We start from the raw sequence: 15844 nt of genomic DNA, 5'->3' as shown, positions 1-15844 counted from the left end.
TCTGTTGGTGTGTGTGTGTGTGTGTATGATGGCTTTACTGAATCAACATTAGAGCCTAACCGATTCATCTACCCACTGATTTAGTCACATCAGTCACTCACAATGCAACCGATATAATGATTATCACATGATTTTTCTTCTGCTGTGCATGGATTCTGCAGCTCTGCTTCTTTAACTTGAATCACGTTTGGGATGTTTTAAGGATTTGTGTTCATTTACAGAATATTCAATGTATAGTAATGTTCTCATTCAATCCTGGCTGATATTTTTGATATTGGCTTCTTGTGGTCCACAATTTCAGTATTGACCCCAAAAATCCAAGATTGGTTGGGCGCTAATGACTCTTGTGAGCGTTTGTGGAGAGTGCATACCTTTCTTGTGTTGTTGAAGTCCTAAGATCGTCTGCTGGTGATTTGATTTTGTGTTTTCCTCTGAGCCTCAGATTCCCCAAAGGCCAGATTGTGTTGGCGTTTCGGCGGGTAGGCAACGTTTGCCACTTTCATCCTTTCACCATCTTTGTCTCACTCTTCTTAAAACTTTCTTCTGATCTCGTAGCGGCTGATAGCAATTTGAACAAAGACGCCGTGACCGTTGGTTCTGCTTCATGCAACTCAAAAAGTCCTTTTCAAGTAAGTGTCCAGCTTTTCAGGAGTCTGCTCGCTTCAATGCCTTTGTGGTAGTTTTCACTTTCTTTAGTAATGTGACAAAAATGCTGCATCTGTCGGAATGACTTCAAAATATTCACCTGTAAAGAAATTCGGACTACAAGGGGTTCTCAAATTTGGATGGGTCAAAATGATTGTTGCCAACGACCTCATTAAAAAGTTGAAGAAGTCAATTTAGAACAGAATGTTATTGGCGAGATGAGCAGTAGAATAGCTTATGTAAATCAGTCACCAATTGTTGTTTGCTGAATTGAGTTTGTGTGGCAGAGCTGTTTGAAGTAGTCGTCCTGAAAATCCTGCAAAGATGGCAGCCACTTGTCACATTGCTAATTTGATGAAATGTTGTAGCAGGAGATGCTTGTGACAAATGTATCAAAACTTGCAATGTCTTTCGTTCAGATAACAGCCGCGACACCAAATGTGGACAAAAGCACGGCATCTGGCAGTTGTCAAGAGTCGCCCAGCGGGTCTCACGGACTTGATAGAAATCAGACTGCTAGCAGATCCTCGGCCGGTCCTGAAAGTCCCGGCACGTCCAGACCCCGATGTGGTAACCGCTTCTCTGCCCCGCCCAACTTCTACCAGGCTACCACCACGTCCAGCCCGGACATAACTCCGCACCATTTGCCTCGCGCCGTAACCATGAGCGTTCCGAGCCGCCACCACTCCCGCCATTCGGACTCTGCGGACAAGGACGGAGACGGCGGTGGCAAAGCCCACCCGGCCGGGCGCCTGCACGCTCCGGCCGAGCACGGCGGGAGTGATCTGGTCAAGAGGGCGGTGGCCTTTCTGAAGCGTTCCGGTCGGAGTAAAAGCGAGCAGAGCTCTGATTCGTCCAGCCGGCGGCCCTTGGAAATGAACGGGCACGCTCCTTCGCCTTCAACGGGACACGCGCCGTCATCTTACATCAGTAGCGACAACGACTCCGAATTTGAGGATGCAGACATGAGGAAAGAACTTCAGAAGCTGAGAGAAAAGTAAATTAATTCACACACACACACATAAAATGAGCTTGTTTTTGTAACTGCAGTGGACCTACAAATACATTTGGGCCTGCATCAAAGATGGTTAAAAATAGTGGAAAGAGTTAAATGCATCTTTTAGTCGTCAAAAGTCAACAAAAACATTTTAAATCAAAGCACATCAGTGAACACTTGTTCATATGATTAGCTCCTTTTGTGCACGCATGCCCATGTCTGACTGCATAATGTTAAGAATTATATGTGAAATAGAAGTGGTGGAACTTTATTATTTAGTTGTTTTGCTTTTTGCCATGTTGGCTAGGCACATGAAGGAGATATCGGAACTTCAGGCCTTCCAGAGGAGTGAAATTGAGCGCCTCTACCAAGAGGTGGGAAAATCGCTGCCCCCCAATGTGGGCCTGCTTCATGCGGCGCCCCCCTGTGGTCGTCGACGGAGGACCAGTAAACACAAAGTCAAGGCTGGAAAATTGCTCAATCCGATGGTGCAGCAGCTCAAAAGCACTCTGAATGCCACCTCAGCGGAGCGAAAAGGTGGGCGGCTTTCACCGTTGTCCCACGTGATGCCGTGGGATGATTCAAAATAGCAACCTTTTCTTTTGTCTTCTCATTCCACTTAGGGGAAAGTTCGGGCAGTTCGTCCGGATCCCCCGCTAAAAGTTCGGCTCTGTCTGACTGCTCGGCTGGCTTTGGTGGCAGCTCCGGCTCCGGCAGTCAGCGCAGCGCAAGCCCAGAGCGGGTCCAGACTCAACAACCGTGTTCCTTGAAAGGCTCCTTCTCTTCAGACAACATCTATGCCGGCCAACATGCCGACGGGACCACAAACCTGACCAGCCAAGGTACACGGAGGCAAACACGCGCTGTCCAGAGAAAAATATGCCGCCGTACATGCTGTACAAATGTGGATCTGTATGCATGAAGAGCTGTCGTGTTGTCACACTTACAGCAGCTTGACTCAACAAGTTCATATCTGTTTGCTACGTCACACAGAAAATATAAATCATTTATGTTAGCAAGGTCGCAACATTTCCCCCAAAAATATTTTGTCCAAATTAGGGATGCATCGAAATTAAAATGTTTGGCCGAAAACCGAAACACTGGTGGAAAAAAAGAAGCCAATTTTTACTATCATTGCCTTTTATTATAATTAATGAAAATTATAATATTATTATAAAATATTTATTTAGCACTGGCATTTTAACAAAGCACAATATAAATTGAAATGTGCCCACACCGCAGACATGTTGGCTAATAGTACATTAAATACCAGACGAGGGTTGAGCATTTTCTGGCGGTACGATTGCACCTTATAGTCAATGTCGTTCGCACAGGCGGGCACGGATGCGTGTGCGGCGGGACAAGGTGCGGCGCACTTAAAATCGGCACATTCACATATTCCCCAACGTTTAAAAATAAACATATTTGTTTGCACCAGCTAATCGGCTTCGGGAACGGACTGCAAAGTCACACGCAGGTCTGTCGCCACCCGCAGATAGCGGTAAGTGTTTCCGAGTTTAAAACTGTTGATAGCAATAGTGCTAGCATTAGCTAAATTATTTAGCACGGCCACTGCTGCAGTACACGGCAGTTCTGTCTATTTTCGACAGACTTAAATGTTGTACACCAAGCGACGCCCCTCTCCGGTGTGCGCAATGACCCCGGGAGCTGCAGCGAGCGACCGGTCCAAACTCACACTGTGAAAAGCCAGCAAGAAGAAGGCGGACACTCACCCCCGCATTCGCTATTTAATTCAAACAGATGCTTGCTTGCAGCGTTTTTTTTTGCTTGCGTCACCACAACCTATTTCGGCCACATTCTTTTGCCTTAAAAAAAATTTCGGCCGAATGAACGAACATTTTCGTCGGCCGAATATTCGGTGCATCACTAGTCCAAATGCCAAGTCTGCTTGGATTGGCCATTTCAATTTCTGGGCCCAGATCCCAGAAGCCAAAATCCCCTCAAAATCCATTTGCAGTTGTTCTGGAGTCAGGAATGAGTGAGTGATTGTGAATGCAGGAACTGTGTTTTCAATCAGCCATCATTTGTTTACGGCTTAGTCACTACAATTTAACAAGGTGACAAGATGAACCAAAATGCAAAAATCTATGAAAATGATGAGCAAAGCAAAATGTCGTGTTGTAGCTTGTAGAAGGTCACAATTGGCGACATCCCTTTGACTTGTTGGGGTCGTTCCCATCGCTCACGATGGTTGACGTCATTTGCTGCAAGTGCTTTTGTGATTGTGGGGGTTTCTCGTCTCCATTTTTGTGCCCTTTTTCAAAGTGTCTCTCTTGTTTCTTCTCTTCTTTCCTCTTATATTGACTTTTACAGGCTGGACGGTTTACCACCAAACATCAGAGAGAGTCACCTTTAAATCTAGTAGCAAACCACGCACGAGATTCCTCAGTGGACCCGTGTCTCTGTCCATCTGTTTGTATTTGTTCCTTTCTATTTTCCCCGCTCTGTCATTCCCACAATCTTGATTTGAAGCTGCCACGCTGCCGGCCAGTGCTCGTAAAACACAATCATGACTTTAGCGCGCTGCCTTCATTGCAATCATCGGAAGTTTCTCAAGCATCCCCGAATGTTAATGTTGGCCTTTTTCTGCCACGCGAGTAACAACTAAATGTGAAGAGATTACATGGCCCGTGTTGCTAGAAATTTTTTTCTTTTCATTGTCCAGTGCTCACCGTTTTTTTTGGGGGGGGGGGGGGGGGGCTTTTTGCTTCTTTTTTTTGTGACAGGACAGATTGCAGCTCTTGTTTCAGTTACATGTGAATGCAGAGAAAGAATGTTGGTGAGCTAAAAAGCCCAAGAAACAAAATGGATGTGATTGTCCAGCAATTTTTCTTCCCCAGCCATCTTGCCACATTTTGATCTTTGCTAGCAAAAGGTGTGTTTGTAGTCTGAAAAGTAGTAACTGAATTTCTTGCTGATAATTGGGTAGTAGTGTTAGTAGTAGAAAGTTTTGACTCATTTGCCGGGATGTACAATGTGGTGGCTCTCCCAGTGTACCTTGAGAACTCATCACCAGCCTTGACTCCATGTAGACAGAATAACGGTGAACGGCACTAAGAATGAAAAGAAAACATTTCTAAGATGTGCACATGGCCACAAAAGCCCAGGATGAGCGTTGAGATTGTTTTTATCCAACCGCTTTCCCAATCATTCACGTGTCACACAAGCCACAGTCATTTTCGTGAGCATATCTGCACAAGTCCAACATCAGCCTGCACCCGCATACACACGATGCGCTGCTTCTGGCTTGGAGGGAAAAAAAAGAAGCAAGCCCACCGCGGTTAGATCTCTCTGGTTGAGTCTTGTTTTGCGTGCGTGTCAAAACCTTGATCCTCTCTTGATTTGTCGTGGGCGCTCATTCACTCTTCATTTCTGATACACTATTCACAAAATGTTGGCCATGACATTAAAATGCACCAAGACCTTTACAGGTGAACTTTGCCCTTCTCTAAATTTTGAAAATGTCCAACTGCTCAATTAATGTTTTTAGTCCTTTTTTGCACAAATGGCTGTTGGCCACTTGGATGCTTTTCTGTGACTCCTCCAGTCTTTCACTTGCAACCTGCTGATGATACTCGAAGCTCAGTGCTCACCAAACATTTTGTAGCTTGGCTGCTGAGTAGTGTGACGGGATACCAGTTTGATGCACACTTCTGAAATAACAAATTTTCTTCAATTATGTACAATCATATTATTATTGTATGTTATCATACATTGTTATTATGAGAGCTAGGGGGGGGGGGCTGAGTTGACACAAAAAAATTTCCCTTGGAAACGGGGGGCGCGGCAATTACCCAAGTAACCAATGGAATAATCAATTCTCGGATAATCAATTATAAAGACTGGGTAGTGACAGCTCTAGTTATCATTAACTCATTTGCTCCCAAAAATGTATAAATACGCTCTACTTTAAGTGTCCCAAAGACATATTTATATGTTTATTTTTAAGTTGTTTTTTTTAAATGCTAGAGCACACAGAAGGCTTTGATGCAGCCTCTGAACCGAAGAGAAGGCTTGAGGCAATGGGAGTTATTACAAAAACGGCCAGCCGGTGGCAGCAGAGTATAAGAGATTAAAAAAAATCCGCGGAAATGGGGGGCGTGGCAATTACCCAAGTAACCAATGGAATAATCAATTCTAGGATAATCAATTATAAAGACTGGGTAGTGACAGCTCTAGTTATCATTAATTTTTAGTATAAGAGATCAACCAGGGCCATGTTGCAAAAAGCTATTTTCCCAACTGCTTTAAACAGATTTGTGAATGATGAAACCTAGATATATTTTAACGCTAATTGCTGCAAACCGGAAACAGATAGAAATATACTTTTTTTTTTCCTGATGAAAGAAGAGACTAATCGTTCTTTTGGTAGGTTCCATGTTTTTATAGCAATAGAACACAATATTATGTGGGTCTTGCAAAATCAGTCAAAATCCAGTAAAACAGCCGGGGTGAAGGGGGTTGCTTCAGTGAAAATGGCTGGGAGTGAATGAGTTAACAGTTCATTTATGTGAAGACACCGATCATAATAATGATTATTCACAACAATTGGGAAACAGTTCAATACTAATATGCAACACTTGATTTCTATTCAGTAAATCTCTACCATTGTTTACATTTACAAATGATTGCCTATACAACATTCCTAGGAAATCACAATGCCCCATCATTGGTGAACTATTTTTGGAACACGTCTCAATCTCATGGCGAACACATTTGAATTTCAACCGGGAGATGCGTTGATCCTTTCATGCTGTGAATTTAGAGAGCAGAAGGTTGCACTGAAATATTGAACAGTTGCGCACTTGCATTCAAAAGGTCAACACGGTTATTTTCGCATTTGAAGTTCATCCTGAAATTTGACCCAAAAGCGGAATGTACTCCAACTTTTTGTGAGTAATGTGTAAAATTTTCCGTAGCTGGTCGTCAGGTAAACACTACCGCAAAGCTCAGCCCTCCTCCCTTTTGTTGAGCGTGGAAGCGAGAGCGCCCTCACTCATGTTTGGACCAAGGAAGACGTGCATGATGCAGGCGGTTTCGGCGAAGGCGCCAGACGGGCACGGCGGACTCTGCTGCGCCAAACCAAGGGCTGTATCACCACTCTTGCTTTCTCGTTGTTTTTTTCTTTCCACATTTGGTTGAAGTGCATGTTTTTTTTTTTTTTAAATCTTGAATAACAAGTAGTATTTGTGTTTTTGGTGAAGTTGATCAGACGCCGTGTCATCAGCCTGGCAAACGTCTTCCGTTCTGAGAGAACACACGCGCGTGCGCGTTATTCCGTCCCAGCACAAATGAAAAGCCCAACATTCCCCTCATAGCTCGTCAGCTTCTGTCTCGGCGACTGCATTGGCTCTAGATGACGATGTGTGAATTCCAAAGACAAAACTAAAGCTAGGCAAATGCGCCCAAAAAGAAGCCGAGCCCTCTCTGTCTCTTCTGCTCAATGTGCCCATTGCTGTCGTCTTGGGCCTAACGTTTTGTCCTGTGCTGTTTTGCTTCTCTATAGGGTCCACTCTGAAACGACTTTGTCTAGGCAAAGAGCGCAGTAGTCGTAACTATCTTATTTACTTGCTTCCAGTCTTCCCCCAAATCTTTTCACCCTTCCTTTTCGTGTTGTTTGTGCACGTCTTGCTTTGATTTTTCAGCACTTGTGATCGTAGTTGGTGCTCCTGAACCCGTATTTGGTTTTGCATGACAGTCTTCCAAATTGTTTTTGTCACTGCTTGCACACTGGAGGAGACACTTCAGAGTAATCATTTGTGACTGTCCCATTCTAATGATTTGGCTGCTGTGTTGTCAAAGGCGTGACTGTACAGCGCAGCGCCGCACATCAGCCAGATGATGTATTTTCACCTTTTGTCGCGAGCATTTGCATCAACTTTTTTTTTTGTCTTTCTCAGGGTCTTCTTTCCGCGCCGCGGCTCAGACGCAGCAACCCCTGGCCTCGCCCGCGCTCGCACCCTCGCCGCCGTCTGCTCGGCCCGTCGGTCAGCTCGCTCGGGTCCAGACCAACAACAGCAACAATAAGAAAATATTGTTCACTGAGGACCTGCACAAGTTGGTGGACGACTGGGCGAAAGAGGCGGCGGCGGTGGCCGCCCATCAGCCGCCCCCCTCCCTGAACCAGATCAAACAGCAGAGGCGCGGGCACGACCCGGAAGGAAGAGTTGAGTCCCCGCCGGCAGCAGCCACGCACAAGGTACTTTGGAATCATTTTAAAGTGTCAGTCAAAAAAGCTTTTGAATTTGGCACACAGCCAAGAAGAATGTTGGTAAGAAGTCTACCAAATTTAAATGAGTTTAAAAAACAAAAGTATATGAAATCAAGCTGCAAAATGGTGAAAAATCAAGACATTCTCTCAGCTTTCTGAACACACCACTCATCTATTACCTGTCAATCAAATATGTTTGTACATCTAATGTATGCATAAACATCCTTATACGGAAATGGATCTGCTTAATGCCTTTGTTGGTTTGAATGCAGCACCACTATTTGCAGGGAATAGGGGGCCGGCCTGGCCTGCAGAAAAGCCGCATACAATTAATGATCATTATAAATGCATTGAAGAAAGAAAAATGTTTTTGTTTTTTTCCCCACCCTAAAAATTATTGATAAAAAGAAGCGGCCAATAAAGTGTTTTCCACATAAAGTGCGAGTTAGCTCCCTCCGAAAACGAAAACGAAGGGGAGTCGGCGCTTCACCAGTCATGAACCTGACTGCAAAGTCCTGACGTTTGGAGGACCAAAAATGCCAAAAATAAAAGTGAAAATTTGATATAAATGTAAAAAATATTATATATAATTAAATATAAATATTTTTTAAAAATTATCAAAAATTTAATATGATTCAAAATTGGAATAAAAACAAAATAATCAAAAATATAAATAATAAATACAATTATGTATGTACGTAAATGGAAATAAAAACAAAAAATACATATATACCAAAATATATACATTTATTTTTGTATTTATGTATGTTTTTTTTTTCCATTTATATTTTTGTATAAAATGTTTTGAATTATATTTTTTGTATCATTTTTTTATGTTAACTTTTGTTTTATGTACAGTGGTAACTCGGAGTTTGAACATATTTCGTTCCTGCGAAGTGTTCAAAGTCCGAATTGTTCAACCTCCGAAACATGTTTTCCCATAGGAAATAATGTAAATGCAATTAATCCGTTCCCAAGCTCCAAAAACAGAAAATTTCTATTTTATTTCTATTTATGTTTTTTTTTACATTTACAGTACAGTACAGTCTTTAAACAATAAAAATACCTTACCTTACCTGTTGTGGTGTGATGGCATCAGTGGATGATAAATGCTGTGTTAATGCTAGCTTTAGTTCAGTGCTGAGTTTGTCAATTTTACATCAGGCATATTGTTAGACTACTAAGCGGTCCTTGCTTGCGTTGTTTAACGTCAGGCACGTTGTTGAACAGCTAAGGGGGGTCCTCGTGCCAGTATTTACACAAGTAGTTATGGTAGTTGCAACTGCGCGATAATCTCCGTAGCACCGTATGTTTTTCTTTGCTGCCACTGGTACTGATGTCTTTCTTTGGGCCCATGGCGAAGAAAATTGTCGTGGAAAAAAAATCCAAATGCACTCGCGAGTATGGAGCACCTCCGGGAGTATTCACGATCTAACTGGAAATGAGCAGTTCATCGTCTCAACTACCGCAATGTGAGTATTAGGCATCGCTCGGCTTCACTCGGCTACCCGCTTTCAAGGTACGTTCGGCTTAGCTTGCTTTGCTTGGGTGTTCGAACTCTGAAAATGAGGCATTTTTTACTCGGATTTTTTGGGTTTAAGTCCGAATTGTACGAGTTCCGAGACGTTCAAACTCCGAGGTTCCACTGTATTTATTTTGGCACTTTTGGTCCTCCATACTGCCTGAGTGTGTCGCTGGGCTTCGGTTAGGCCACAAGCAGAAAATCCATACAACAGAAACGGTGAAAAATAAATGAACGTGATATCTCAACAAGTCTTTACGACATTGCCCCCAACATATTTCATGTATTTGGAAGCAAATGACTGCAATCCCTTCTGAACAAGATGAAGCCAGATGAAGGTTCACAGGGTTCAACTGTGTTCCTTTCCAGATGAAATGCCACGCTGGCCCCAGCGGGTCACCTCCGCACCTCCCCCTGACCACCGAGGGGACGCTATCGAGTACGGCGAGCGGCCAAGGTCTGGACTCGGCACTGCCGCTCCCCACTGGGTACCTTTTGCCTGCGAGCCCTTACGGCGGGATGGTAGCTCCCGCTCCTCTTTATAGCCAGCGGCCGCCCATCGCATCGGCAAGCCCCGTTTCCGCCGGGGCCAAACCCGGAATCCGAGCCTACGAGCCCGACAACGACCCCTGCCCCAACTCCGCCAGGACTACCTAGCCCGGAGGCTGCAGTACGTTAGCGGCGTGTTGGGATTGGAGCTGAAATACATTTGCACGTGTGTGCATGTCACGTGTCGTTTCCGAAGAAGACTTTGCGCTTCTTGACAAATGTGCTCATTTCTCTTCGTCTGTGCACTCTCCATTTGATTTGGGCACACGGGTCCACTTGAAACACTACATCGGAATTCAAATAGCATTGGCTTCAGTTTCAGAAACAAAAGCATATTAACGTTGATGGAATGTAGTGCCTTGAACCTTCAACTTTTTCTTCTGTGAGCCATTCATTTAACAGCTCACTTGGGTGAAGTGACGTCTTTTTGTGTGTCTGTGCACTTTTTTTTTTTGCTTCTGAATGCCATTGTAGCACTGCACTATTAACACAACAAATGCTCTTGATCAAATAATCAATTAACCGTTTTTTGTTTTTTTTACTTTATTCTCCTGTGATAGTATGCTATAGTGAGGAAATGTGCTGTTGCCTTGCAATGGAAAACTGAATAAATGAATGAATGAATGAGGAGGGAAGGAAGCAAATACCAGCGGGATGCAAGTCCCGCCCCTCTTTCAGGTCAAACGGTTCTTGTCTCGTTTTGACAGCAGCACAAGATTTGGCCGTATTGAAATCTTGAGGGGAACGAGGACATGCAGAGCCATAAACGATGTCCGTGGGACTCGAGTGAGGAATGTAGCAGTTGGCAAGTGAAGGCTGGAGGCTTTCAAGCGCAATTGAGCTTTGATTGTGGCATTGCCACCAACTGGCCTTATTTTATCTCATCTAATGTGACGTGTGCAAATGTTGGAAGAAAATGAAGAAGCGTGTCAATGTGACACCGTGTACATGTCGACCAGTTTGGAACGTCACTGGAAGTTTGGAAGTTGTTTTTTTTTTTTGCTGCTGGTATGTGAGCCTGTTTTCGACATGACCAGATGGTACAAAAAAAACAACAACAACAAAGTCCTAAAACTGAGCAATGTTGTGTCAAGCATTTTTCATTTTCCTGTCACCTGCAATCAACTTGATAAGTCACAATGGGAGATTTGCACAACCTTCTTGTCCACTATGTGTGTACCGTTCTTACAAAACACCAAAAAGCACGGACGTTTTCTTCCGCCACAATAATTGTCCACAAGACATGATTGAAAGGTACAGTATAAGGACCCAGATCCTTCCAAGCTGTGAATTGTACATACGAGTTGTCATGTAAACTAAGCTGTATATTTTGTTCTACTTTGTGTGTGCGTTGTGGAGAGGTTGCTTGGATGTACATTATCAATTCACTTTGAATTGGGCTTTTCTTGTCATTTAAGCAGAATCCTCTTCTTTGGGGAAATACTTCCAGTTGTAAGAGATTTCTGTTCTCTGGCATTTCTATCTGGGCTGTTTTAATTTTTGTTTTGTTTTTTGTTCTGAGCAGAGGAAGGCGATTTAATTAGTGGACAAATTCAGGTGGTGGCTGGCGTTTGACTTCCCTGCATGTCTGTGACCACCAAACTGTCCCTCAGAGTTAGTGTGCTCCCATTGCGGGGGTGGGGGAACACTTCAGTGGGATGGATTACTTGGGCCTACCACACTGCATCACTCATCCTACCTGCTGCACTGTTTGACTGTGTTGACAAATAAATATTTTCAATCTTATGCTCATGTTTGATTGTTTTCATTTGAAACAAAGCTCTCAAACATGCTTCTCTAAGACAGATTCGGGAAGTGCAGTACGGGGCCGAAAGATCATTAGCCAAGTACAGTTCAGTTGTGTTTAACTTTTAATGTTCAATAAAATGTTATTTTGATTTTAAGGAACTGTTTTTTCATAGCTGTATTTACATTAGATTGAGTTTTCTTCTCTCATGTACTGTATTAAGTCTATGGTGATATACTACATGTATTACTTAATGTTTGATAACCAATTGTTTACAATGTGTAGACCGAAGGCCCCGTTTAGTGGCACAGACTGTTTTTTTTAATCCAGTATGACTTTTTAATTATTATTTTTTTAAATCTACAATACTTTTGAATGTAATATTTCACAGATTATTCTTTTCAAATATTTATTTTGGTATGAAATACTGAACACTTGGTCCTAATACACCAAGCAGGACAAGGCAAATTTATTTCTATAGATATACATTTCATACACAAGGCAACTCAATGTGCTTATGTTGCGCATGATATATGTGTGTGTGTGTATATACATGTATGTATTTACATACATGTGTATATATATACATACATACATGTATATACATGTATGTATATATATACATGTATGTATATATATACATGTATGTATATACATGTATGTATATACATGTATGTATATATATATACATGTATGTATATATATATACATGTATGTATATATATATACATGTATGTATATATATATACATGTATGTATATACATATATACATGTATGTATATATATATACATGTATGTATATACATATATACATGTATGTATATATATATATACATGTATGTATATATACATGTATGTATATATACATGTATGTATATATACATGTATGTATATATACATGTATGTATATATACATGCATGTATATATACATGCATGTATATATACATGCATGTATATATACATGCATGTATATACATATGCATGTATATATACATGCATGTATATATACATGCATGTATATATACATGCATGTATATACATATATACATGCATGTATATACATATATACATGCATGTATATACATATATACATGTATGTATATACATATATACATGTATGTATATACATATATACATGTATGTATATACATATATACATGTATGTATATACATATATACATGTATGTATATACATATATACATGTATGTATATACATATATACATGTATGTATATACATATATACATGTATGTATATACATATATACATGTATGTATATACATATATACATGTATGTATATACATGTATGTATATACATATATACATGTATGTATATACATATATACATGTATGTATATACATATATACATGTATGTATATACATATATACGTATATACATATATACGTATATACATATATACGTATATACATATATACATGTATGTATATACGTATATACATATATACATGTATGTATATATATACATATATACATGTATGTATATATATACATGTATGTATATACATGTATGTATGTATATACATGTATGTATGTATATATATACATGTATGTATATACATACATACATGTATGTATGTATATATATACATGTATGTATATATATACATGTATGTATGTATATATATACATGTATGTATTTATATACATACATACATGTATGTATTTATATACATACATACATGTATGTATTTATATACATACATACATGTATGTATTTATATACATACATACATGTATGTATTTATATACATACATACATGTATGTATTTATATACATACATACATGTATGTATTTATATACATACATACATGTATGTATTTATATACATACATACATGTATGTATTTATATACATACATACATGTATGTATGTATATATATATACATGTATGTATGTATATATATATACATGTATGTATGTATATATATATACATGTATGTATGTATATATATATACATGTATGTATGTATGTATATATATATACATGTATGTATGTATGTATATATATATACATGTATGTATGTATGTATATATATATACATGTATGTATGTATATATATATACATGTATGTATGTATATATATATACATGTATGTATGTATGTATATATATATACATGTATGTATGTATGTATATATATATACATGTATGTATGTATATATTTGTTTTGTGCATGCCCCGCTCCGGTGGGCGTCCTGGCGCCTCGGGCGGGCCCCAGTATCCGGGGGGCGAGCCCTATCGCCCCGCCGGGCTGGTCCCATATGCCCGCCGGGGTCCCGGTGGGGGTTTGGTGGGCGGGTGCGCCTTCTGCCCCCGCCCGGTTGGGGGGGGGGGGCCCCCTGCTGGTCACTCCTCTTAACTCACTGCACTAGGTTTGCACAATACACTTTTATAGACATATAGGGCACATAACACACTTTGGGGGGGTGGGGGTAGGGTGGAAACACCGTCTTCGCCCCACAACTCCCCTCCAATTTTAATGTACCACACAACTGTGGGGGTTGGGGACCGCAGTGTAGAGCAGTGCTGCGGTCCCCTGTCAGTGTCCCCGCCGCCCCCCCCCCCCCCCTTATTATTTTTTTTTAATGCACCACGTACACTCACTGACATGCCTGGGAGGCGGGTGGATCGGAGCGTGGGGATATCATTTCCCTCTGCTCCGGTTCACCTGCTCCTAATTTTAATGCACCACACACACACACTTGTATATACACTGGGTGGGGTCACATTCACGGTTTAGGGGTAGAGTTCGCCAGTCGGCGAGCTGGCGGACTCAGTAACGGGGGTTAGCTTTCACTAAGAACGCTGGAGTGACGACCGGGGCCTTTCCCCGCTGGGCCTGGGGTTCGGGGTGCCGGCCGTCCTCCGGTGCCCCCATCTCCCCTTCTGCCCCCGGTGTTCCGTCCCTCCACGCGGCGGGGGGTGGGGTGGGCACGGCTGCCCTCTCCGCTCCGCTGTCCGGCCCCTCTTCGGCGCCGATGCCTGGGTGCGGGGGGCGGCTTTGTTGGGGGGTGGGGGTGGGGAATTTCTGGGGGCGGCTGGGGCTGGGTTGGGGTGGATGGCGGGATTGGATCGGGGGGTGGGGGGGGGGGTGTCGTGGGGTGGCGGGGGCTTTGGACCGGTGGGCTGCCTGGCGGGCCTGCAGTGCCCCGTCCTGCTGCGTTGGGTTGGGGGCGCGGGCCGTGTTGGGGTAGGGGGCGCTCCTGCTCCTGGGTTTGCTCTCCAGCCGGTGGCCCTGGCGGGGCCCGGGGGTCGTCCTTTGGCGCTGCCGCGTCCTGGGGGGCCCTGAGGTGTTGCGCTTGCTCTGTCCTGGCAGGGTTTGACGGCTCCCCTCTTTGGTGGAGATTTTCATGCATGCCAGATCCACCACACCAGCATCTATCGAAACTCAGACACAATCTGCTTCTTCCTCTGGTCATTGAATTGGTGGAGGCTGGTGTCTGTGGATCTCACTCTGCTTCGTTTGTCCTTCCTTCCTTTCCTCAGTCTCTCCTTTGGTCTCTTGAGGTCTCCCTGATTTTTTGGATTTGTTGGAATTTAGATGTTTCTGGGGTTGGTGAAGAACTCTGGTTGGTGGCCCAGTGGGTGGTGTCTGGTCGGTGCTGGATTTCACTTTCCTTTGTTTTCTTTGGTCTCCTCGGGTCTCCTGACGGCGGTGTTCGGTTTAGGTGAACGGTATGGGATTTTAATAGGTTTTTGGTGAGCTAACGAATACACACACACTCGCATGCACGCACGCACGCACGCACGCACATACACATACTCACCCACATACAAAAAATAAAAAAGAGCAATGATGATGACATTACCGAATGAACAATACTGAGCTCTTTAAAAAAAAAATATATATATATATGTCTGTGTGTATATACATGTGTAAATATGTCTGTGTATATATATATATATATATGTGTGTATATATACATGTCTTTATATACATGTGTATATATACATGTCTGTATATACATGTGTATATATATATGTCTGTATATACATGTGTATATATACATGTCTGTATATACATGTGTATATATACATGTCTGTATATACATGTGTATATATCCATGTCTGTATATACATGTGTATATATACATGTCTGTATATACATGTGTATATATACATGTC

General features: G+C 42.1%; 1 protein-coding gene across 8 annotated transcripts in view; it reads left to right on the top strand.

The window, feature by feature from the left end:
* LOC147179665 (serine/threonine-protein kinase WNK2) overlaps window positions 1–11691 on the top strand; it is a 33992-nt gene extending 22301 nt beyond the window's left edge. For 5 of the 8 annotated variants that reach the window (XM_086067587.1, XM_086067588.1, XM_086067593.1 and 2 more), the window contains 9 exons: window positions 437–479; window positions 556–629; window positions 1065–1642; window positions 1950–2179; window positions 2266–2484; window positions 3977–4075; window positions 7170–7214; window positions 7564–7862; window positions 9766–11691. In XM_086067587.1, the coding sequence (XP_085923713.1) occupies window positions 437–479; window positions 556–629; window positions 1065–1642; window positions 1950–2179; window positions 2266–2484; window positions 3977–4075; window positions 7170–7214; window positions 7564–7862; window positions 9766–10053 (1875 nt within the window). In that variant the 3' untranslated portion in view covers window positions 10054–11691. The remainder of the gene's footprint in view (window positions 1–436; window positions 480–555; window positions 630–1064; window positions 1643–1949; window positions 2180–2265; window positions 2485–3976; window positions 4076–7169; window positions 7215–7563; window positions 7863–9765) is intronic. The other 3 variants (XM_086067589.1, XM_086067591.1, XM_086067592.1) reach the window with 3 other exon arrangements.
* The last annotated feature ends 4153 nt before the right edge of the window (window positions 11692–15844 follow it).

The sequence above is a fragment of the Leptonotus elevatus genome, chromosome 2 (genome assembly GCF_054856555.1).
Source record: "Leptonotus elevatus isolate MCC_2025b chromosome 2, RoL_Lele_1.0, whole genome shotgun sequence".
In the NCBI taxonomy this organism is placed as follows: domain Eukaryota; kingdom Metazoa; phylum Chordata; class Actinopteri; order Syngnathiformes; family Syngnathidae; genus Leptonotus; species Leptonotus elevatus.
Note: the sequence above shows the minus strand (reverse complement) of the source record. Positions and strands in the feature narration are given on the sequence as shown.